Source organism: Spea bombifrons, chromosome 3 (genome assembly GCF_027358695.1).
Source record: "Spea bombifrons isolate aSpeBom1 chromosome 3, aSpeBom1.2.pri, whole genome shotgun sequence".
NCBI lineage: Eukaryota > Metazoa > Chordata > Amphibia > Anura > Pelobatidae > Spea > Spea bombifrons.
In genome coordinates this window covers 101,022,323-101,048,813 of record NC_071089.1, presented here as the reverse complement: position 1 = coordinate 101,048,813, position 26,491 = coordinate 101,022,323, and the positions used below count along the sequence as shown (strand labels likewise).

Here is a 26,491-nt window from a genome sequence, read left to right as displayed (position 1 = left end):
GTTATACTAACCTATTGTTTTTACAATTGTGACCAGATTGGATTTTTTGAATTGATAAACCTGTGAAATTAGGATTCCTGAACAGACTTTCAGGTATTAACTAGTGATGTCCGGATCATGAACGAATCGTTCATTTGATCCGGTTCTTTTTAGTGATCCGGATGAGTCGGTTCACTAGACTGAACGATTCGTTTGTAGCGGTTCAGTCTGTGAATCATCATGCAGCTGTAACCTGATCCTAGAGCTGTGAGTCATCTGCAGAGCACTCTGGGGTCAGGTTACAGCTCATTAATTCTCACGGGAACGATGACTCATAGAGTCAGAGATTCGTTCAAAGAGTCGAATGATCCGAAGAGTCGAATGAACCGAAGAGTCGAATGAACCGAAGAGTCGAATGAACCGAAGAGTCGAATGAACCGAAGAGTCGAATGAACCGAAGAGTCGAATGAACCGAAGAGTCGAATGATTCGAATCTTACAGGGATCCGGATCTTACAAGGATCCGAATCTTACAGAGATTCGAATCATTCAGAGAAAATCACTGATACCATACTTTTATAAATAAATACATTAATAATGTTCACACTGCCCCCAGGATTTAGATTCCCCTGAGTTTGCCCCCCTTTACCTATAACTGCACCTACAGTTAACTTTATTAAATTAATTAAATTAACCCTCAATCATCAGCATAAAATTAACCCTTATACCCCATCAACCATAACTGCCCCTGAAATTAACCGTAAAGATCCCATTAACCATAACGGCCCCTGAAATTAACCCTAAAGACCCCATTAACCACAACGGCCCCTGAAATTAACCCTAAATACTCCATTAACCATAACTGCCCCTAAATTAATTGCATGTACTCCAGATAAATTACCTAATAAATTGGTATGGTTGATGGGGTCTTTAGTGTTAATTTGGGGGCAGTTATGCTTAATGGGGTGTTTAAGGATAATTTAGGGGCAGTTATGCTTAATGGGGTCTTTAGTGTTAATTTAGGGGCAGTTATGCTTAATGAGGTGTTTAGGGTTAATTTGGGGGCAGTTATGCTTAATGGGTCTTTAGTGTTAATTTAGGGGCAGTTATGCTTAATGAGGTGTTTAGGGTTAATTTGGGGGCAGTTATGCTTAATGGGGTTTTTAGTGTTAATTTAGGGGCATTTATGCTTAATGAGGTGTTTAGGGTTAATTTGGGGGCAGTTATGCTTAATGGGGTGTTTAGGGTTAATTTGGGGGCAGTTATGCTTAATGGGGTCTTTAGTGTTAATTTGGGGGCAGTTATGCTTAAAGGGGTCTTTAGTGTTAATTTGGGGGCAGTTATGCTTAATGGGGTCTTTAGTGTTTATTTGGGGGCAGTTATGCTTAATGGGGTGTTTAGGGTTAATTTGGGGGCAGTTATGCTTAATGGGGTGTTTAGGGTTAATTTGGGGGCAGTTATGCTTAATGGGGTCTTTAGAGTGAGGATTAATTTAATAAAGTTAACTGAAGGTGCAGTTAGAAGTAAAGGGGGCAAACTAAGGGAATCTAAATCCTGGGGGCAGTGAAGATTAACCCTGTATTTATTTATAAAACTATTGTGTCAGTGAGATTCTTTGAATTATTCTCTGAACGACTCTCTGAATCTGAGTCATAGTTCCTCTGTGAGAGGTGTCCAACTTGCGGCCCTCCAGCTGCTGCAGGACTACATCTCCCATAATGCTCTTTCAGCTAAGGAGCTGGCTGAGGGGTATGGGAGATGTAGTCCTGCAGCAGCTGGAGGGCCGCAGGTTGGACACCCCTGCCGGCAGCCTAGTCCATAAATTAAACATAAACATATAAATATACACACTAAATATACATATACAATAAATGTATTTTTTTACTTAGTAAATGAATCTAATCATATTGTGACATTCCTATCCTAATGCAGCTACAATAAAGGGTTAACCCCAATGAAGTTCAATGTTAAGTGGCAGCTAGGAGCTTAAGAAGGGGACATTTTTGTAATTGATTATTGCAGATCCAAAATGTAAAACTTAAATTTTCTTATCATTAAAAAAATGATATACCACACAAGCATTATTTAATTGCTTGTACTCCAGATAAATGGGTAATTCAGCTTAGTATTCATTTTATTAGGTCATTTACCTGCAGTATATAAAGTTATATGCTTGTGTGGTATATGATTTTATTTTTCAATGTATCCGCATTAAGCATATACAAAAATGCCCTATTCTAAAGCTCAGTTAATATTCGTAGGCACATATATATTATTCGATTATTTGTAGTGCCCCAACATATTTTAATTTCCATTGTGCAGTAAAGGGATAACACTAAATTAAGACAGGTCATGGACAGGTCAGAGATAGTGACTGAATGGTAAGAAGGCCCCGCCCTAAGGAGAGATTATTTAATTATTGCTGTTTTTAGGAAAATCTTTTTAACTTTTGTTTGCACTAGCTCTGCCCTGCCCTTTTGTCATTTCTCATAATACCACAAAGGCAAACAAATATAGACCTAGACAAAAGAAGAAAGTGACCTTTACTAGCAAGGATGGATTCACGCAAAAGAAGCAATATATGGATTCATTTTGATGAGGTTGGTCCACAAAAAGCTAAATGCAAAATCTGTAAAAATATTTATTCAAGCCAAGGAGGATCAACTTCTAATTATAAACGACATCTTGAAACGAAGCATCCAACTACAATGCTTGTCCACGTAAGACAAGAGGAACCATCAGGATCCACATCATCACCATCAACCTCAACCTCAGGCGGCACTCTCAGCAGCACCCATGCAGCTGAAGCATCCATCCCATCTGGAAGTGGCACCATTCCCCAAAGGTCTAGGCAAAGCCAGATTACCAGTTACGTGAGACCACCAATTGGCCCAATGAGACAGAGCAAAGTTGATGAAGAGTTGGCTAAGATGATTGCATTGGATCTGCAACCTTTTTCAATAGTAGATGACAAAGGATTTAGGAGTTTCTTGAGGGTTCTTGATCCTACATACACTTTGCCAAACAGAAAGACACTATCTGGAACTTTGCTGCCACAGCTGTACGACAAAATCAAGGCAGAGCTTATGGTAAAAATAAGCAATGCCTCTGCTGTGTGTCTGACAACTGACTGCTGGACATCACGTACCACAACCAGTTTTATGGCAGTGACGTGCCATTATATTGACGATGATTTTAAACTTTCATCATCCCTTCTGGACTGCTTTTCTTTTACAGACAGGCACACGGCTGACAACCTGGCAGCTGAACTTAAAAGGATTGCGGAAGAGTGGGGTATCTTAAACAAAGTTGTCGCTTGTGTGTCTGATAATGCCAGCAACATAAAAGCAAGTATACGGAAGGCTGGATGGAAGAACGTGGCTTGCTTTGCCCATACACTGAACCTCATTGTTAGGGGAAGCTTAAAAACAATTCAAGAGACAATTTCTAAGGTGAAGAATATTGTTGAATATGTTAACAGAAGCACAGTTGCAACTGAAAGACTTAAAGCAACTCAAAAACAGATGGGCCTTGGAGAGCTGCGACTCAAACAAGATGTGGTGACAAGGTGGAATTCCACTTATTATATGCTTCAAAGATTTGGGGAGCAGAAAGAAGCAATCATTGCCACTCTTGCTTTGGTCAACCCTAGCCTTCCAACCCTGACTCTTAATGAGTGGGACATAATAAAGGATGCCTGTGAAATGCTGAAGCCCTTTGAAGAGGTTACTGTAGAAGTCAGCGCAGACAGGTATGTATGAATGTAATATACTATATAACTATTTAACCTGTTGCAACAATGATTATTTTGTCATAGTTTAAACCATAAACCCTAATTTTTCATTTATCCTTATAGGTCTGATTGTATGCATTTAGTAAGTTATATCCTCTCTTTCTCATTATAACAGATATGTGACTGCATCAAAGATCATTTTGATGGCAAGGGGACTGCAAAAAGTAATTCAGCGTTTACAGAGTGCTGTGTCCAAACATGGCCCTGTTATTGAAATGTTTAACGCGCTGAAAGAAGAAATGCAAAACCGCTTTCATCAAATTGAACACTTTCGTCTGTTTGCGGAGGCAACTGTGCTGGACCCTAGGTTTAAGCAAAGGGCATTCTATGAAGCAGCAGCCGCAGATGAAGCAGCCAAAAACATAACTACAGCTGCAGCAAGAGTTGGGTCCAGCACGCAACCTCAAGCTGGCCTTGTGGACCCCCCAGACAATCCTCGATCTACACAAACTGCTTCTTTCTGGGAGGACTTTGATGAGAGAGTGGCAGAGACAGTAACCTCCTGCAACCCCACATCTTCTGCAATGTCAGAAATGAGAGGGTATCTTGCAGAGTCCCTGATTCCAAGGACTGAAGACCCACTGGCCTGGTGGAAATCAAGGCAGACGATCTATGAAGGACTAACAGTTGTCATGAAAAAGAGACTTTGCATAGTGGCTACGTCTGTGCCTGCAGAGAGAATGTTTTCAAAAGCTGGCCAGATCATTTCAGAAAGGAGAAACAGGCTGAGTCCAAACAAAGTTAGACAGCTAGTATTTCTCAATGCAAACATCACCTCTCCTGCAGACAAATCATCATAGAAAGGAATAAATGATCAATTTGTTTCATTTATATAGCACTTTTTTCTGTTTATGTTTTATTGACCTCCCTTGTTTGTAAAAAAAAATACGTGCATTTTTTTCCTTTTTATATTTAATGTTTGCAGTTCTTTAAAATACGTTTGATCCTGTTTTATTAAAACATTGTTTTTTAAAAACCAAACCCGGTTCGTAAATGTGTCATTATTTACAACACTGTATGGGAAAATCTGGGGTGGGGTAGGGCAGTTAGCCATTTCACTATCAGGATTATTTGTTTATCTGCATTACACACAATGTGTTGTAAAGTAATCTAATATGTGTCCGCATATTGGAGGCAGGGGTAAATTTAGGGTTGATGGGGTGTTTAGGGTTAATTTCAGGGGTCGTAATGGTTAATGGGGTGTTTAGAGTTAATTTAGGGGCAGTTATGCTTAATGGGGTGTTTAGGGTTAATTTGGGGGCAGTTATGCTTAACGGGGTGTTTAGGGTTAATTTAGGGGCAGTTATGCTTAATGGGGTGTTTAGGGTTAATTTGGGGGCAGTTATGGTTAATAGGGTGTTAAGGGTTAATTTTAGGGGCAGTCATGGTTGATGGGGTGTTAAGGGTTAATTTTAGGGCAGTCATGGTTGATGGGGTGTTTAGGGTTAATTTAATGGTGAGGGTTAATTTAATTAATTTAATAAAGTTAGTTTAAGGTGCAGTTGCAGGTAAAGGGGAATGTAAATCCTGGGGGCAGTGATTATTAATGTATTTATTTATAACAGTATGGTGACATTCTCTGAATGATTACAATGCCAATGAAGGCAGAGAGTCGTTCAAAGATCCGGATCTTACAATGATCCGGATCTTACAATGATCCGGATCTTACAATGATCCGGATCTTACAATGATCCGGATCTTACAGTGATCCGGATCACTGTAAGATTCGGATCCCTGTAAGATCCGAATCTTTGAACGACTCTCTGCCTTCATTGACATCACTGGAGGCAGGGGGGAGGATTCATAATGAAAGGGGCGGGGCCAATCGTTAGTGTGCCTGCACGGAGTTACTGGAAAACAGTAACTCCGTGCAGACACACTGAGTGATCCGAAGATCCGGATCATGAATCGGATCATTTCAGTGAACGAATCGAAATGATCCGATTCACTTTAATGATCCGAACTTCCCATCACTAGTATTAACTTCTGTGAGAGGCATCGGGCAAAGTAGCAGAGACTCTGCAAGGTATGTAAATGCATGTAAGGCATTAAGCTACTTGGGGCATGTTGCTAAACATCATATGGAATGAATGCTAAGTGAAATTACAAAAACACTATTTGTAAATCTTTGTTGAAAGTTTAAGTATCCTCAGATTTTTTGGAGAATTTAAAAGCCTAACTTTGACTCATAGCAAGCAATAGTTTCTATAACGAATACCTTCTTCTTCAACTCCACACTGATTGCATTAGCCTCCTTCAAAAAGATGGCATTGCCCCAGAGCTGGTCACGTAAGGATGTAAACTGGTACCACTTCCACTTCCGAAAAGCCCAGAGAGCCAGGTCATACTCCTGTTCTGTCCACTGGACTATAACAGAACAAAGTTAGGGGAGATATAGCTATTATTCTTGCATTCAGTATTCTCGAATAGTATTAGCCACTAAACGTTACTGTTGTATCTCCCAATGTGTAACTATTATACACCCACTGACTGATTCTATAATATCTGCTTGCAAACATAATTAGCTATGACATGAAGGCACCTTTATCTCTTTTGTCACTATGGGAAATTGGGACCTACACAAAGCTCCAGGTCCCATTTATCAATCTCAGCAGGGATCATATGTCTCTTCTGTTTAGAGGGATGGTGCTGATCAGTGACTGATCAGCACTCTGCTTTCCTTCATCAAATCCTCGACGGTAAAATATATACACTAGGTTTTATTGAATAATATAGGTTTTGCTTGCTGATGACCAAGATACAAGGTGGAATCCTGAGGCCACTTTGGCAACCAACATTAGAGAGTCTTGGAAACTTAGGAAATATAGGTGTTTATTGTCTATAATATGACAGAAAACTAAGAACTGCACAATATCATGACCTGACTTCTGTTCAGAACAAGTACTTATTGTTTCGTCTATAGAGTATTTATCTAATCAAAAGTCTAAAATTCAGTCCAATTACAACATGCAAATGTTTGTACTCCATTACCTTCATCCTCAGGTTCTTCCTCCTCCTCATTCACTTCAGTGAAATATCTAGAATCCATTTGTTTCTGTAGAGCTTCCAGTCGACTTTCATAGTCCTGTCACATAAAGCAACAGTTAATGCTCCACAGAAGTATTATCTATCTTACACATATATATATATATTTATATAGTTTCCTGCATTATTATTTCAGGTCAGCAGCAGGACATATTCATAGGAAGACGAGTTGCTCCTCTCCCTATGCACAACTAACATTAATCCCAGCTCATCATGCCGCCTTACCAGTCTCTGTTGCTCTAGAAGATAATTTGCCTCTTCACGTTCCTTTCGGTACTGATCTTCTAATTCTTGAAGCCTGGACAGTGAGAAAATAAGGCTATTGAGTTTGCCCCCAAACTCGTCTCCTGAATGCAATAAATTCTACTGCATTCATTGTAATGTTAAATGTAATAAAATGTCTTTAAAAATAAAGTTTAACCTTACTGGCCAAAGAAGGCACGTTCCCTACACAATATATATTTGCATTTATAAAAAAATGAATTGGTTTCAGGGCCATTGTGTAAATTTTTAACAACACATATGGGCAGCTACTGTATGGTCTAATAATAAATATAAAGCTGTTTTTCCACAGCAACCGTTGCCTCAGTTCATAGCAAAACCCATGAATGAGAAAAAAAAATAATAAAATTAAATAAAGTACGGTATTATTTCAGTGAAGGGTTTTGTTACTCAACAGCCCTGGAAATGATACAATATATGCAAGTCAAAATCACGGTATTTCATAAAACTTCCATTGTTTTCAAGTTGTGCTACATATTCACAATTGCGCCAGTATGTTTTTTTAGGCAAGATTGGCAATACTGTATTTGCCATAGTGTTTGGCTCTTAGTAAGAAATACACAATCACCTCTGTTCCATCTCCTGTTTCATGTCAATTCCCTGCTTCTCAAGCAGCTCGCGTTGAGCGAACGCCCAGTCCACGGGCTCTACAGGCGTCTCCGCACAGGGTGTGCGCTCCCTCTCCTGACGCGCTTGCTCAGGGTGGGTAAAACGAAACACGTGGCTCTTTCCCATGATTATGCGATTTCCTGAATGTCACAAGCAAACAGAGCGTTAAATGCACACCAAGGATGGCTGACTCAAACCCACTGTTATGGTACTGAAAGCAGGAGGTTAGAGACAAAGATCCATGAATAAATGCAGTATTCCTTTAAGGTGGCACCAAAAATAGGCCTTTTGTTTGAAGGGTTGCAGCATGGCTCTGATGCTTATGGAGCATCCTAAGGGGATTGTGAGTTAAATGTAGAATGCTTTAAAATGATGGTTATCTCTGAAAATAAAAACTATCCCAGACATCCGGTGGGATATAAAATACCAATGCAAGGTTCAGTCTCAACTTAGGCGTGTAAAGCACTCAGACGCTTTATGATTGACTAATAAACCTTTGACAAATCCCAGGCTGCACTTCTAGATATGAAGTTTATTGATAACAGAAAAGGATATCTCACCAGATCGTAGTATACACGGCTCTGTCAGTTTCTTGCCATTCACATATGTGTCAGCTCCTTCACAGGGCTCAAGCATCACCACCACTGAATGAGGAGAGACCATTGCTTCAGTATAAATGTATACACTTATCCATCTTTCTGGCACATTCTAACTCTAAATGTGGAGATATTTATACGAGACACACTTTTCATAGCACGGCTAAAATGGCTATCCTGCTTTAGTACCTGATCCGCAGCCCTTGGTGTGGCTGCGGAAAATACAGTGTTCATCCCGGATGAAGTGTCCGCTCAGTACAATGTCCTGTCTTCTCTCTATGTCCTCACGTCCTACCCTGTTCACAAGAATAACAGAAGAGGGGTAAATAGAGACATATGTATAATGCTGGAGATCCCACCACAGCCTGAAGTCTCCTAATATGACACTGTTTTTCATAAACTGGCCAGGCAAACCATTATGTTTGCTATTCCTTCCTTCACAGTTTTTATTTCTCATCCGGATTAATGTCCACCAGTCTACACCTCCCATCCCTCATTATTCCATACAATAGATAATTATGTACAAAGAGCAAGTCAACCTCAAAATGTTACAATACGGGTAATCGCCATAGCCATAAATATAATATTCCATCTGATTCCTCCACCTCCACAACTCTGCGGCTTGAATTCCACTCTTGACATAACACCGAATAAATTGTAAATTAGATCATTTGTTCTTCATATGCCTTTTCTCTGAAATAGTGCACTCCATAATGTTCCTTTGCACACAAAATTTGTCAGATTAGTTTCCTCTCAATACTGATTTAATCTAGGGTTTTAAAAGATTATAAGCATGTATTACCTGGTGATGCCGTCCTTGATGTAGTATAGAAGACACTCAGACATCAGGGGGTCTTCATTGAGATTCACCAGGTGAGGAGTCTGAAAGCAAAGTCATATATAATTCTTAGCCCCCAGCACAATTGCTCTCACCTGATGCAACCAGAAGTGTGGTCTGTGTTCAATTTGTTTGTAGAAGATATTACTTAACTATGCTGCCCAGCAGGACCGAGAGGTACAAAACAAATAATTCTGACGTCTAAAGGATTATGCAGAACCAAAAACAAAGATTATACAAAAGTGTTTTTCACCGTTATTTGTGTAAAAAGTATGACGAGATAAGTTGAGCATTGTTTTTTGGCTGGAAAGTAACATTACATAGAAAGACAGGAACATGTTGAAGGATAACAACATTAAACGACAGGGACAAAATGAACATAGAATGGTTATAAATATAAGGCATGCACATTCTACCAAAGAACCCATCAATCTGTGGGCTTGGAAAGATAATAAATGGCAACTATGTGGACAGGGCTGAGACTCTCACTACAGAAATGGATTGCAGAAGAAAGGAAGTATGTGTAAGAAATCCATGTTTTCTTTGTTCCCTATACATATATTCACATTAGGCCTGGATGAAACACGAGTGATAGGAACATGTGTATCTGATCATGTGAAAAAACTGTTAGAGGTTCTTTTCTGGAATGCTAGAATGTTATATGAATAGACTAATAAAATTGATTGCCCATATATGATAGAATCTATACCTTAACTGATAATGTATAGGGGTATAAAACTCATGTTTAACAGGGCAAGGTCTTCTCCATCATTTCAAGAACACAGAGCCTACAGCACGCACTGCTGTATGTATACTGTGCGTATTTGTATACACGTTTAAAATAGAGAGAAGCTGTGATTTTGTCTTTACTTTGGTCACGGACAGGTTTAGGTACTTAATAACATCAATTATCCAACAGTAAGTTAATTTGTTAACACAGCGGGGCTTTTATTATGTAATGCCGTAAAGGCTTTATCTGTTAAACCACTAATTTCTGTGTTTTGCAGTAATCTATGCCGAAATATACTAAATCCATGAACAGAAGCATGCCTACTAATATAGCAGGACTCGAAGTTCAGGTTCATCCACTGAAGAAGAAAGAAGGAAGGGAGAGTGAAGAAAGGCAGACTGCACACCGCACCAACCTCTTTAGGGGAATAAACGCCAACAAGCTCTGAGCAGAGTTCCCGGGATGGGGGGATGAACTGCTTATCCAATGGTTGGTTTGTGAGGGAGATGGGAAAACAACAAAAAAAACTCAAGACAAACACAAAAAGGGAAGGGACAAAAAAATGTGTTTCCATGTGTAAAAAAGTGTTGTATTTCACATGCTGATTCAGTCGGTTTCTTTACTTTAGCCAACAGCAGGTAGGTTTTGTAGAAATATACATTTTAAAACAGTCTAATGTCGTAACATTCTGGGAGACTACTTAAATATGTTTAGCATAAGTTCTTTCCTGGGCAGAGCCATGAAAAATCTTATGAAAAGTCAATTTATTGTAGAGCGATTGTGTCTGCCACCTTTGGTCAATTGTGTGCGCAAGGTTTCTCTAAATGCATATACCCTCTCTTTTATACTCCAGCCATTATTCACCCTGAAGGGGTGGGAATCTTTGGTTTCAGATCTCATAAAATGAGATCAATAAATGAGCTTTATATTTGCGAATATAGATTATTGTAGTCTAAGCAATACTATTTTGGGTTGTGTTCACTTAAATGCACCTTATTGACTAATATTGTCTACGAACCTGTCATATTTCCACCAGTGGTACAATTAACACAATTATAGGGCCTGTTCAGGGACAGTTTTTGTTTTCACTGTTTTTATAAGTGTGCAAGTTTAACCAAGACCACCATAAAAGTGCATAATTCGTTACTTGAGAAAACATCACTAAAGCTTACCCTAGCTGTATTCTACCAAAATAAAAATCCCAGAAATCCAATTTTCTGATGATGCAAACACTTTAAGATTAACGAGGACCCTACGCAGCTGCTCATACTGCCAAGAAAACAGTGACTTCCATGACGGTCCATCTGACACATTACCTTCTTAGGCGAAAAGACCCCCAGGGTTCCTCCGTCTTCTCTCATAGCAACGCCCATCTCTGCCAGCAACGCTTCTCTGCATTTATAAGAAAATACATCTTGAATAAAGATGTTCTGCAGCTGCACACACGTCACAGCCCGAAGCTCATGCTTCCATTCTCACATCTTATAACGCTTTGGACATTTTTTTTTCTTAAAAGCTATATTTTGATACTACTTCAGATGTTTGCTTTGCTGCTCTTCATTAAGTATTCAATCTTTAATTTTTAACTGCAATTTATTCCGCTCCATGGAGCTCTCATGTCAGTAATAGCTGTGCTGCAACCCCCGCTTCCTATTGATTATTTATCATTATTCATTTCGTTTTAGATGTCACCAAAACCCAATGCTATTGTGTATATTATACAGTATATGCTTCAATAGCCCTCACTACATGCCACATGCACACACTTTACTTATTTATTCTCTCCCTTACCTTTGGTGAACTTTGAACATTTAACGCCTCCTTTATCTCAGGTATTTGTCTTTAGATGCCTAAATAACACTCTTTTCTATTTTTCCTTTGACATTGCTTTCTCTTGTTACTCAATCACTACCCCTGAAAAATCCCCCTTGGTATTTGCTACCAATTCTCTCTTTTTCAATGAAGCTATGTTATTCCAGATCCCCATTCTTCCTAAGCGTCTACCTGTCCATTCGGATAGCCTCTGTCCTGCGCAGCTTCTCTTCCCATGTCTCATTCAGTTCGGCAATTATCTTTTCTGTCTCCTGTTGTAAAGATTGCAAATGGCAAGATAAACATTCATGGATCCACATTAAATTTAAAGAAGAACACTCTGTTCCCACAGCCTATCCCCATGGTAACTCATATTACCAAAAGATGACCAATATCAAACACATAATCTGAATGAGTTATGTGAAGTTACACCTTCTAAGGCTTCTCGGTCCAAATATCAGCTGTGGTCTTACCACCAGTCTGAGGTGGGTGAACCTGATCCCACCAAGCCTCTGTAGTATCTCACACAGGGCACCATGCTTCAGTCTTCTAAGAGATGCTATAACAATTGGCATTGCCCTAGAAAAGGCTGCATTTCACCATTTTACTACCATCAGGTTGTTATATTTCTTCTGGTTATAGAATGCAATACAAATAAATTGTTTTGAACAGCACTTTCTAGTTAGTATACAGCTATATTTTGAGCTAAACTGAAAAATGTTTTGGTAGATATATTAGTGTTGACTAGGATTTATTTTCTCGTAAGTATAGTGACTTCCTGCAGACCAGTATTGCAAAGTATCTTCTCATTACTTGTCATAGAAACATCTAACTTAAAGATGTTTACTCTCCGCTCAGTGCTCTTAGTAGAAAGATCTTGATGTCTACAATCGTATTACTTATATTTGTGTAATTTTTACGTTGGCTGCCTTATCTCTCTAGATCTGATAAAACAACCGTTTTAACAATAAAGTCTTGCAGAATGGTGTTGTCCTCCGTACCTTGAGTCTCTCGATGGCCTCTTCACTGCCAGGAGTAAATGCAAGGCGCTCATGCAGGCTGCATACGGATGCAGCTCGGCTGGACAAACCGGACATGGATGATGAAGGACTCATGCCCGTCAGGGCATTAACGGCTGTGAAGAGATTGTCAGCAGGATGACGCGTGTGTAGCACATTGGCGTTATCCACAGGACACACATCTATAAAGAGCAGGAGCCAGAAAGACACAGGGAGATGCACAAACAGAACATGGAGGACGACAGCAAACAATATAGAGGAACGGAGATAAGGCATGAAGAGCATAAGTATAGCAAAGGGTTAAGAACCCAAATACGTGAGGCAGGTTTATTGAAACATGGTACATTATGGAGGACCATACATATAAAGACACATGGATAAAAAGAAAATGACAAATTGTGAAATGAAAGCATAAGGATGATAACACCCAAAGAGGTAAATGAGGTGGAGTGAATTACAAAATGACAAAAACAAAATAATGCAGAGAAGCATAACAGTTGTTGTTCATGTTTGCAAAAGGGAAGAGAAGGATTAAGGACAAGCAGAGAAGCGAGAAGAAAAATATTTGTTGGGGTGTGAAGAGTAAGTCCCAAGGAGAGGACACAAGGAGCCCAAAAGATAATTGAAACACCCCTATACCACATATATGCATCACAATCTTTAATTGACTTATAGAAACTATTAAATCAATTGCAGTACATTTACAACCAAACAATTAGGGCACATTAAATGTCAGCATGTTAAAGGCCCCCCAGTTTTGTTCACAATCATGGTACATGTTTAGGACAGGTGGTTGAGTTCAGGGCCAAACTGTGGATGAATTATTGGCCCTGGAACTGTAAGGCCAAAGGCCACCAAATGATGTACATACGGCCATAAAAGCAGCCATGTTACCTTTTATACATCAAGATTTTTGTAAATAAATGTTGTTTACAACTAAATCTAGAGTTGAAGTAAAATTTATATGGTTTCTATGGTCAGATCCAACATGCTTCTGCAAAGTAAAATACTCTAATAGTGTGACAGATAACGTGAAGTAGGGAAACTATGCATTGTGATGAAAGAAGGATGGGTTGTACGTGAAAAATGCTTAATAAGAAGAGATTCTTAGTTCAACTCACTGTCAGTGAGTGTCAGTATGAGATTCACTAAAAGTATGAGGTTAACTCACTGTCTATGATGTCGGACAGCCCTTGAGCCCCTAACAGCTCTCGGAGACGAGCCACCTCATCTTTAAGCTCCCGGATGAGGCGGTTATTTGGATCTTCATTGATAACAGCATTGCATCGAATCTGTTTGGCACGATCAGCATATCTACATGAAAAGAGCAAAACAGGACACCCATTTTTATAATTGTGTAAAATAAATAATTTATAAACAAATATTAAACGTAAGTTAAAAAAAATGATCATTTGGTTTAATAAACATTTTTATGGCAACATGTATGCATTAGCAGACATTGTTAATGCAACATATCCAAAAGAAATAATGGCTAAATGGTGTATACTGGGATTGCTGCACTTTCATTCAAGCTTATGAAATTTATGGCAACATAGTGTGCAGACTTCGTAGATTTTCTTTAAAAATTATCTATAGACTGCACCAGCACAATCAAATATGGATTTTAAAACTGGTGCCTCTGCGTCTATGACATCTCCAAGAGAGTCAATGAACTACTACAACGGTGAGTAATTTCCATAGGGTGCCTCAGATGTCTTCATCTACACATCTTCTTCCAAATCTGCCAGCACTGTATATAGATCATTTATTTTTTCATGTATCCTCTTGATCCTTACTTTGAACGCTATTTAATGTATACTTTTCAATGTATACTGTTATGTACAAAGGTCTTACCTCAGGGTACTGAGTGTTTCGTCATAATTGATATCTGCTGGGCTCAGAGCAGCCACCATAGCAGTACGAGAGTTTCCACCTGTCGGCCAGAGCAAATAATAAACTCCATCAACAATTCAGTAATTACTTATTAGGTGATGCTTAATGTTAAACGAGAGTTGGAAGCATGAAACGACAATTGTGTATTCGCGAAGATAGTGTCTATAGTTTAAGTTGATACCTTATAATGGGCCAACACAGAAAAATATGTAAAGTCATACATGCTTTCCAGTCCTCAGAAGTCTCTTTTTCAGATAGAATCTACAGAAAAAATCTCTAAAAAGCTTATATCAGTTTACTTCCGGCCCAATAAAAAGTATCAACCTTCAACTTCATCTTCTCCTGGACTAATAAGTCTAGCTGTACGGACTGTTTTTCAACAAAACAATGTTTAACATCACTACTTTAGGGTCATTTATAACCAACCGGACATTTGTGCATTTGTCTGCCAGAATCTTTATATTTAAAATAACTGGTGTGGCATGAAACATTAAAAGAAACGATTCAGAATTTGGAACAAGCAGAGCATGATAACAGCACATGATATTACTAAGGGTGATGGACGGATTTTAAACCACAGATTTTCCCCAGTGACTTTCTCAGTGTGCAGTAACGTATATCAATTGATAAGTTACATTTACCTAAGTTCTCTCTAAGAAGCCATGTCAGCACTGAATCCCTGTACGGAACAAAGTCTGTCTTCTTCTTCTTTTTATTCTGTAGTGGATGAAATCTGAGGTTAGAAGCAATTCTCAGCGACTGCAAGCTTAAAATCAACATTTATCTACTAACTTAAATGGCAGAACATGGACATTTGTTCATTTATCCTGTCTTCATCCTTTGTGGTTTTGTTTGAGCCATATAATTAACTATATATATATATATATATATATATACAAGAATATATAATTCTGTATATTATATTTATATACAAATATATTTTTGGGGAATATGGCTCAATGATTTTAATACATGCTCCTATGACTTAACTGATATCTGGCTAAGATCTCACCTTGTTGGTTCCAGAGTCCTGAACAGGAAAAAAAAGAAAAAAACTGTTAAAGATGTTGGAAAGACAATGGTCAAAGACACAACACCACCAAATAATCATGTCTGGTACAGTTTGTGAAAAGCTTTAAAGGCTGAGCTCAAACTAGGCTGGTTAATTTTAAAACAATTTCCATATTTATATGACTACAGTGAGGCAAGCTGAGCTTCAGCATAGACTCTCATGGTAATGAGAGAATATTGCATGTCTTGGTGACTAGGATTTGGCCGCTGGTCTATAAATAAAGTGTAATAATGTAATAATATTAACCAAGGCTTATGTGTTGGAACTGGAAGTATATGGGGATAGACTAGTGTGCCACCGGACACATGTAAGGAAAAATAGTGCAAATGAGGCTGTAATGCCCTAGGCCTTCGGCAAAACAAAAAGTTGTACTCACCATTTCAGCAAGAGCAGAAATCACTTTACCAAGTGTGGTGAGCGACTTGTTGATGTTTGCCCCTTCCTGTTGTGGTTGAAAAACATGGAAAACCATGGTATTAGGGCAATTACCTGCAGATTCTGTTGTATCAACACAGCAAATCAGACATATAGTATCACAGTAGATGTCAGTACGGCATAATCTATTTGTCATTCATAATGAACTCCACAACTTTATGGTCAATACATAATGAAGATTATAATACAGAATAAGGAGTAACTGTTTCTCACCTTTAACCTTGTACCCTTAGCTCCCGTGGAGTCAGCCCTTTCACTTCCTGCTAGATCCACAAGACTGATTTTACTCACCTGTGGATTAAAAAAGGAAATATAAAGTCAATGCTACCATCTATACTTAGGAACAATGACTCCTAAAAGTACAATCATGTGATTTGAAACAGCTCACTTGAGAGATATGGGTAGTAACTCAGTTTATTTACTGCAATGCAACAGAGCCTCAGAAAGAAATATATATATATATATATATAATTTTCTTCAAAGCATAAAAGAAAAAATTAAAACACTTATATCCATATTTACTGTATTTTTCAGTTAGATTTACACAGTAGCTACTGAGATACAGTAAGTACCATTCATTGTACCATTCATGGGAAACATTGAAGGTCCATGCCTTTAACTAAGTAGGACAATATTGCTTCAGGGATGGAAATGAAGTATAACTCTTTTGGTTGTGAGCCAGGGACTCACATGTTGGCATGGGCACTACGATGTGGTGCAATACCTATTTAAATTTGCATGTAAAGGTCTTTTGATTTTGTTACCTTCTCAGTGGTGGTTTGTGCATCGGCATCATTCCTACGTTGGGTAAAAATGATGTTGAACACAGCATGGGAGCGACTACTTGTTTCATTCATATTTGTAGCCGCCACTGTCCTGTACATTGGAAAAAAAAGATAAATGATAGACTTTAAATAAGAGAAACTGAAGAATCAAAGACCAATTTATGTGATTCTGTCTTCTTCCTAACTTTTAAAACATTTAAAAGCAATTATCAAAGCAAATGTTAGCTTCTGCTTTTTTAGTTTTTGTGTGTAATTGTTTTAGAGATTCAAAGTTTGGGGAGATTTCACTCAGCAGAGGTGAGTTTGGTGGAACTAAAGCTTACTGTCCTGAATTCACTTATTCTCTTAAAGATGATAATACCAAAGAGCTTTTATGAAAGGAGTGAGAGTTAATGGATGACGGTTGAGAATGGTTATCGGAAACAACACCCGCATAATGAGAATTTCTAATGCATACATATTGGCAATTGTCTGCAAGCAAATCACATATGTTTATTAAGGTTAAGTGTAAACAGTAAAATGTAAGATTTAAGAATATGAAAGGGTTAATTCAAGCTTCCTGTTCCTAGTGAACAGCTTATCCGATATTCTAACTATCATCCTCTCAAGCCTTGCACCACCTTTCTTGGTTTTGGTGTGTTTAATTTAATGCTTTGGGCAAGATTCCCCGTTTTTTACACATAACCTCATATGTAGGTCACCAGAAACCAATGTATTTGTGATATTATGCAAAAGGTCAAAAATAAATAGATATGATATAAAGTACAAAGCCAATCCGTTAGATCGCTGAGATTTACAATTTGCTTACAGATGCGTCTTGCTTCTAAAGCCTTATTAAATTTACGGGTACAGTTTTCTTCCTGGGTGTAAGTCAGCGTATTTTGTAATTAAAACTGACAGGCTGTTTGAAATTTATTCTGTAAAAGGTCACTTTGAAACGCTCGGCGCTGGGATGTGCGCCCAGTGAAGTGGTGAAGAGAATAAGACTTAGAAAGGTTCAGTGAATGTAGTATAAGACTTGTGTGTCTGCAATCTTTTCATAAAGGGGTCCTATTGTAGACAGATGACATTAAGTCTAAGTACCTGGCCTTGTTACCGGAATCCATGAGATCTTGGATATCACCATAGGACGTGACAGCTAGCTTTGAAAGGTCCTCTACATATGGCCCCAGGAGGGGATGTTCACGCACACGAAGATTACCCTTATTCTTTGGGTTCAGCAAGTCTCGAACTCGCTCACAGTATATTTCCATATAACTGACCTGTGTAACCGGGAGAATTGGTATTGTAATAAACAGACACATAAATGCCATGGGTACAACAATATGTATGCCTATAAAGCTGTTCATGCATTGAACTGTGGAATATATCATAAAAATCCCATCCTTCAAAATAAAAACAATGGTCCCAGGTAATGGCTTACAAAATCTTTTAATGACATGATGTGTCCACGCATTAAATTATTTTTTTAAAGTAATCTTCACTTTTAAGAGCGCTAAGCAACATCAACATACCTCCACAGAGTAGGACATGTTGTCATTGGTTGTGTCATTGATACGGGAAAAAAGATCTTCACAGAGCTGCAATGAAAGAGAGTGAGTCAGACCATGCGTTAAGAGGCTTTACGGGTTAAAGTTGTATATATAGTGTAAGAATAATTAATAATTCACAAGCAGAGAATAGGTCTTAAATAATTCACACACAGAGAGGAGACAATTAATAATTCAGATGGTGAGGGGTTAACCAATTAAGCACAAACAAGCTTAAGCAGTGATGCAGTTCAGACAGTGAATGGGTTAACATTTACACACTGATATATGTGGGTATTAATTATACCTTTGCAGAAATAAATGAAATAGAACTTAATTCTTAGTCCTGACACAGTTGCACGCCCCATTTGAATATACAACGTGTAAACAGTTCTGTTAGGTAAAATGTACACTGCTGGACAGCCATGCTTTGTAGACAGAGCTGAAATCTAACCTTGTCCCCCATCCCGCCAGAATGGAATGGGGTGAGGGGGGGGCACGGCTTTGGTTCTATGCCTCCCGTAGGGTAATTCTATACATTTTAACTCATCCATCCCTCTGAGCAGGAATTTGGTGTAAGATACCTGCATTCCAAGTTTTTGTGATGCCATCCTCTAGCCAATCAGGGCAAATTCTCTTGCACCTGATTGGCTACTCTGCCCCTTCAGCTCTATTGGATCCCTGTATGACCATGTGACACACAAATCCTTTATGCTTCTCGTTTTTTAACTATTAGGCACGCCAATCATGGGGTGAGCTGTGCGGTAATTCTGAGTGCACTGTACTTCTGTTGTTTTGGTTCCTTGTGTATGGTTTTGGTTTTGCTACATTTACATACTTGCTTTTTCCTCTACTTTTGATCGCTACTATCATGTTTACTATGCTCCCACTACTCCTGTTCCTGTCACAGTACTTCCTCAAACCTTGGTATCCGTTGTGAGGTAGGCAGCATAGTCCAGACAGCAATTGAGCATCTGGAAAGCTCAACTGAAAGGGGGCTGGTTGTCTCGGATGAATACCCCACTATAACTGTCCTTTGAGACATACCCTACAATATGTTACGGAGGGGGGATTTATTTGGGCACTATATTCCAGGGTTTTAACTGTAAATGCTTTAGAAATAAAACTAATTAAGCACATCTAGTTAACCTTGGAGTAGCTAACATCCATCCTGCAAAGAGGTAACGTGATTTCAGTCTGATATCAGCTCACTAGAGGCTCTGTTAATACGTCCTAATTCTTTCATGTTTGGGTGCATTTACCTGTGGTATGATTCCTTGTTGACTTGGCTCCTGCTTGCCCATCATGGTATACGATTTGCCAGCGCCAGTCTGCCCATATGCAAAAATGCACACATTGTAACCTTCAAAGGCGTGAAGCAGCATTTCCTCCCCGATGTCACGGTATACCTGCTTCTGGCCTGCAAACTGACTGTCTTCATCCTGCGGGATAAATATGATTTCTCTCATATTCTGTCATTACCACATCCCCACATACTGCATTGCTTTGTTCACTCCTTGAGCTGCTTAATCAGAATCACAGATCAATTTCTGAACTCCTATACAGCAAAGTTTATTATTATTATCATTATTATTATATCCCATCATGTGATCCATAGTGTATCTCTTAAGATGATATAAGGGTTTATCTTAATCATTGCCCAATGTACTACATGTGTAATACGGTAATCTGCAAACAACAATCCAAAGAAATAATTCAAATTTCGACTTTAATCTGTTACACTTACCGAAGTGTGGGACCAATAGGAGTAGTCAAAGCTGAAGCTTTTGGGGGTTTCCTTAGGTTGTTTGGGGTTGACAATGGCTAAAAATGAAAGAGAAATAAACCAAATGTATGTCTTTTTACATCATATCTCGAATAAATCTATTTATATACCACTGCAGATACAGAAATGTGATACACGATCATGTCAGTAGCATTTGTTAGTATGTGAAATGTTACTATGCCCTGAGCTTCATCAGATTCACAGTGTTAACCCAATTATTATTATTATTAAAGGGACACTACAGCCATCATATGCGCTTTAATGCATAAGAAAGCTGAGTATCCACTTTAAGTTATAGCCCCCTCCACCACAAATAGATGTAAAGATAGTCTAAGGCGTCTCCTAAAGGCAGGCATTTATTTTTTATTTCTCCTAAAGGCATTTATTTTTTCCCTACCAGTTGACAAAGCACTTTAATATGAATTCTTCATAGCTTGGGTTGTAGGGGACACTGGAGCGTCCCTTAAATGTGACAAACTTAATAAGGCAACAACATTATATCACAAGCAAGCAAGCTCAGAAACGTACATAGCCGCCACATCGCATGCTGGTCTCCAGGGGGAGTCATGCTTGTAGCCTATATCACTATCTTTACATCTGTTAAACGGAGACTGGGACTTCAAAACAAATGTGTGGGGAAAGTGGTCCCTGCATGAAGCTCACAACTAAAAAAAACCCCCACATTTTATAGTGTGGTCACTTCAACTAGTCTATGAATCCTGCTGAGTTACCGAATGTAAAAACCTAGGAATATAAGGTATGGAAACTCCCATCCCACTATGTTTGGAGTACCTAATCCGGCCAACAGAAATACTCCGTGACGCTGAACCACTATGCAACAAATAGAATTGTATGATTTACTCAAGTTGGAATGGGAACTGATGCCATCTGAGGTACATGCAACATACAGCCCTAAGCTATCTGCACAATCCTATTATACTTAGTTAACTGGGGGATGACGTTATGGCTAAGTATCCTTCCTTATGACTGATCAGCCATCATAACATCTTTATGGTACTTCTTAACACAAAAGTCAACTGCCTGTCTACATTCCACAAACTGTTCAGACTTTGCGTGAAGGGGATCTAATTGTTGTGCCCATTCTGGCCTGTTTTTCATTGACAGTCTATCCCTCCCTTCTGTCCAGTGGGGGATTATGTGGGTACACTAGCTTCCTTTGTTCTATTAGAAAAAAGAGCACTCTGTCAGCATGTCGTGACTGATGCCAAATCCCTATTACACCATAGAAGCACAAAGTAAAAAAGGGTGTTGAACAGGACAGGGAAAAGCATGGTCACGATTATCAGATATTGTGACATGAACATAGAATGTGTAAGAAGCTAATGCCCATAATTCGCTTGTTTCACTTCCAAACTTTTACTGTCTTTGCTGGTCTCCATAGCAGCTACACTGTCATCAAAGCACAAAATTATTATTGTGAATGCACTGCAGCCAAATCACCGTCTTCAATAGTACTTAGCTTTTATTTCAAGACACTAAAATATCGATGTTTTAGTCCAGCTTGTGGACTTTCATCAAATATTATTCAAGAACGTGAGTGCTGGCTTTATTATTATTGTTGATTATTGTTATTTGTTGTTATTGTTATTTTGCTAACAGCCAAGAACCAGGCACCATTTTTAAACTAGGGAAATTCCCTAGGGAAACTAGTATTTGTCACCATATCTATGTTTTGGTAGGAGTGCAGGGCTATTTGTTTATATATATATATATATATATATATATATATATATGTACACACACATGTTATAGTGTAACAAAACTTGATTGCAGTTTCATGTCCACCGTCTGAGATGGAAACATGAAGTTATAGGATGATGACATCATAGACTTTCAGTGTGCTCACTGGCATGATGGTGTTACTTGGGAAACATTAAACAATTCAGTTCAATTTAAACACAGAGATACTCACTGGTTGTGTTTCCAGACATTTGTATAATACATTTTGAGTCTTTCCCAATCTCACGTGAGTTGAAAGGCCGCACTCTGACTGCGACCTTAACCGATGCTCCCGCCATCTCCTGTAAGATACAAATTTCCAGGTTCGGGTTAGTAATGCCCTCTGTTTAGCTTTGACAAAAAAACAAACAATGTAAGGGCCCAATTTGAAAGGATGGCTGGCATTTACTGGTAAAAATGTTATATGAAAGCTAGAAGGATACAGAGTGGTGGAGGAACTGCATCAATGGTCTCAAGTAACGTATATTTAATAATGTAAATGTAAAATATAATCCTCCCCAGGCACCAAACCAAATCAGACCGCTTTAAATCCCACTTCAGTAACTTCCAACTCACAATAATTCACAAAGCCAATATAAAAACATTCTACTGAGAACCAGGGCAAAGGGAAAGATACAATTAGTCAGAAAGAACTCACACAGACATTCACGTGATACTTATACCATGTAAACATACATGATCTGTGATATGTAATTCCAAAGAACAGTATTATGGCTAGACTGGAGATTGAAATTATTCTTGGCACTCTAAAAGGTGCTGTGGTTCACCTAGGAGGCCTCTTAAAATAGCCTCAGATAAGTTCTGCATCATGTAGAGAGAAGCAAAAGAAACATGTCATTTTGGTTTTCTCTTTAATGCCCTTTGTCTCTTAAAAACTGTCCTTAAAAGTTTATTGAAACACTTCAGTTGTCTAGAAACCGAGTCCTGTCATTCTTTCAAACCCCTCCCCTGCTGTGATGTATTCACCTACAGCCACTCCCACTGATCCAGGCACCTCAAGGTGAGCTGCCCAGCGGCAATACCACTCAGCCCCCTTCCACTTCCAGAGGTTAGTAGGCATAAGTTTTAGTTTTTAGAAAATCCCCTTTGATATAGGTTGAAAGTGAATGACAATCTGGGAAAATCTCTCACACAGAATGTGGATGACATCATGCCTTTCACATTCACTAATGGCAATAAACTGAAGTATGGTATGTTAGATCTCTTAAAAAATAGAGAAATCAAATTTAGTCTTAATTAAGTCTGGTCTTTCTGAGAAACATGAAACATTCGGACTTTAAGAGCTTATAACAGAGTATCTCCATAGAGACGGTTCACCACATACATAATCAATCTTATTTAAGATTCTGCTCCCCGTTGTCTGTATTCTAAATCAAACATGGGATTCTTAGTAAGAATAAAAACGGGTATACCAACACAGTATTATTGCCCTTGTACCTTTGGTATATATATATACCACTATGTCCTATGGACAGTAAGATATCTGAGCAAGAGCCTCCACTTCTGTTCCAACATCTCAATATTTGTTCTTGTCTGGCTAAACTTGAAAGCTCTATACAATAAGAATCATTTTAATGTAATAATTATAATAGTCACAGCCATTGATAATTTTTTTTCCAAATTAAAGCTCGGGTGGTTGGTTTTAGAATATTTTTTTTAAAATGAAGCCACTAAGCAGTCTGATTTTTCTTTAACCCCTTAAGGACAATGGGAGGACCCTAAACCCATTGAAAACAATGCATTTTGAGCCCGTACATGTACGGGCTTTGTCATTAAGGGGTTAAAAAATCTCTTGTGCTGACATTTCTTATCGTATGTTTTGCAGTCACAAATCTATTTTTCTCTTCAGTTTTATGTTGTATGGCTTGAAAAATCTAATAAAGTATGAAAACTCTATTACGTGTCAATTTTTGGAGCTTTGTAATTAAAGTTGTAAAAATCTGTCCACATATCGGCATTCGCAGAATACCTTTTGTATTGATGGTCTGCATTATTAAATAATAAAATCCACCAGGTATTACGTACTGGCCTTCAGCTAGTTGGCTTTAGGATACAGTCACGGGTGCAATAAATGCAATAAGGGACAATACTTCAGCAATGATAACCATAGCTGTTATATTCTTACATGCTCTGTCCTCTGTCTGTTGTAATAAAAGTTGGTGGCTCCTGCCAATTGCAAACCCTCACTGACACCAATGTTATGGTGGCATGGATGGTATGAATTAACTGTATCTGTTAGAACTTGAAAATAAGACCACTCTGTATGACGACTGCAATGGACTAAATAAATACATTTACTAGCCTTGGCTATGTTTTGGAAGCGTGTATCCTATTCTACAATTGACCTCAAGTTTAAGGTACTTACTGCAGTGAACAAGCCATGGTTCTTAACCTTAATTCATCTCTAGATCTTCAAAGCTATTAGTATCCTCAAGCCAATGTTTGCAGCAAATATTTCTTTATATAACAGCATCAGGTTAAAATCGCTTCCCTGCTACTCAGAGGAAAATGGTTTCAGTATTATTTTCCGGCACACAGATGTCATCAGCTAATGGCTCTTTCGATGCTCTGTATGAGTGATCCTCAAACCACAAACCAGTCATCAAGGGCCACAAGTGATCCTGGTTCAATATCCTTTTCAAAAATGGGATATTCTCTAAAACAACAAACCTGGTGTTACTCTATAAGGATTGCAACTGCTTATATTAAAAATATGTTTATTCAACCCTCTAAATCTATTTTAATCTAACCTTTTAACTTTAAGGACTATGACCGATGCTGTACCGTGTTGAAGATTAGAAAAGATCTTCTCATTCTGCTCATTGATTGTTACTGTTTTGTGTTGGGGGGAATGTTTACCTTCTAAGACTCCCACAGGCCTTTTATTAACCCCTTCACGACAAAGCCTGTACATGTATGGGCTAACTATGCCTTGTCATTAATGGGTTTAAGGACAACCCGTTGTCCTTAAAGGGTTAAGATAAATTCTGTACAAAATATCTTTAATACCTACTACCATGAGGACAAGCAAATCTAAAACAGCATAATGTAATCTAACCATGTAGAAAAATCAGGAAGGAATCATTTCAGCAGGAAGGCATAAATATGTAAAATGCAATACGGGGTCATAGACCAGAGCTTCATTCTGCAATAAAACTTTGGAATTAAATGCAATGACCAAGCACCCAATGACTCAACGTGCGCAATAAGGATCTGACTAGACAATTTAATCAAAGCTATATTCAATATCATGCACGTGGCTCTCTCTCTGGAGATTTAAGAGCCTCCAGCTTGCTTTCCACTCATACTAAGTGATCTGTGGCTATTGATTTCACTCTGAAGCCCAACCCTGAGAACCAGCAGTGGTGCTGCTCCCATGTGGATCCACTACATTTCCTCAATAGCCTTAAAGTCTTTACCCTGTATAAAATGGATCAGCTTTTATTGTTGCGGAATCATCTCAGCTGACTATTAGGGTCATTTATGATTGTAAAACTAGCGCAATCCTGGTTCTCTAGTGCTGATATCAGAGAGAATGGATAAAGTGTATAGATAACTTATCTCATAGAAACGCTATGCATAAATCAATTTAAACAGAACCAGGTTTAGTCTCCATGAAATTCATAAAAAACATTGGCTCTTTATCTGACCTCTCACATCCCTTTCATCTTCTGTTGTTGTAAGTAAAGTATCAAAATTAGGGTTTCTGTACCATAAGTGTACAATTTTGTACTTCTTTGCATTAAATTTTATGTATTTTGTTAGTAAGATCTCCCCACAGTAAAAATGTGATATGTGCTAATGTGAATATTGGGACTTTGATAAAAAAAATGTTCTTAAAAAAAGACAAGGAATGTCATTGTTCTTAAAAACTATATTTTAAAGAAGACTTTACCACTGCAAAATTATTAATTAGGGATCACAGCTAAGGCCAGAAATGCATGGGGAAAACACAATTCTAATGGTCTGAAGCAGATTGATAACACGATTGTGATGAAATGTTGGGTTTTGTATTAAAGTGACAACACCAGCAACCTTTGGAGCCAGTGTTTTAATTATTAATCACACCAAATGTATATGTGCATCCTTGTTTTGTATGCTAACTGCAAAGAGTTTTGGATTCTCTTACTGTTAGAATTCACTGAAAGAGTACGAGAACACACTCAAAAATGAAGTAGGGAACATGTACTTTTTTTTTTCTAGCAATCATTGCATCTAGCAAAAATGGCTCCGTTCTGAACTACAATGTGTTCTGTGTGAGTCAGGGATACGGACTGCACAAAACAGCTGAAAGAGAAAGGCGCCTGCTGACAGACTTGGCAGATATCCCACAAATGAGTGATGTATTCAATACATTATATGTACAGTATACCATCTGTATACACAGCCTCATTCAGATTCAGTTCACGCAGAAGAACGGAGCACTTCAAAACATCACTATGATTCCTGCTCCGTCTCCTAGGAGATGTCTGATGAAGGGTTGCGTGATTTTTTTATATTTTTAAGTGGTTAGGTTGTTTAGAACTGA

At 38.4% G+C, this 26,491-nt stretch overlaps 1 protein-coding gene across 6 annotated transcripts in view; it reads right to left on the bottom strand.

The window, feature by feature from the left end:
• Positions 1-26,491, bottom strand: part of KIF1A (kinesin family member 1A) — a 61,821-nt gene that overhangs the window by 25,898 nt on the left and 9,432 nt on the right. For all 6 annotated transcript variants that reach the window (XM_053458878.1, XM_053458872.1, XM_053458874.1 and 3 more), the window contains exons 2-23: positions 22,136-22,244; positions 20,164-20,240; positions 19,679-19,858; positions 18,402-18,467; positions 17,971-18,149; positions 16,867-16,978; positions 16,316-16,393; positions 16,044-16,109; positions 15,608-15,625; positions 15,237-15,312; positions 14,557-14,635; positions 13,874-14,016; positions 12,685-12,818; positions 11,876-11,955; positions 11,188-11,263; positions 9,106-9,185; positions 8,493-8,599; positions 8,268-8,351; positions 7,667-7,847; positions 7,042-7,114; positions 6,763-6,856; positions 5,990-6,138 (exon numbers count right to left, since the gene is read on the bottom strand). In XM_053458878.1, coding sequence (XP_053314853.1) covers positions 5,990-6,138; positions 6,763-6,856; positions 7,042-7,114; positions 7,667-7,847; positions 8,268-8,351; positions 8,493-8,599; positions 9,106-9,185; positions 11,188-11,263; positions 11,876-11,955; positions 12,685-12,818; positions 13,874-14,016; positions 14,557-14,635; positions 15,237-15,312; positions 15,608-15,625; positions 16,044-16,109; positions 16,316-16,393; positions 16,867-16,978; positions 17,971-18,149; positions 18,402-18,467; positions 19,679-19,858; positions 20,164-20,240; positions 22,136-22,241 — 2,238 coding nt within the window. In that variant the 5' untranslated portion in view covers positions 22,242-22,244. The remainder of the gene's footprint in view (positions 1-5,989; positions 6,139-6,762; positions 6,857-7,041; positions 7,115-7,666; positions 7,848-8,267; positions 8,352-8,492; positions 8,600-9,105; positions 9,186-11,187; positions 11,264-11,875; positions 11,956-12,684; positions 12,819-13,873; positions 14,017-14,556; positions 14,636-15,236; positions 15,313-15,607; positions 15,626-16,043; positions 16,110-16,315; positions 16,394-16,866; positions 16,979-17,970; positions 18,150-18,401; positions 18,468-19,678; positions 19,859-20,163; positions 20,241-22,135; positions 22,245-26,491) is intronic.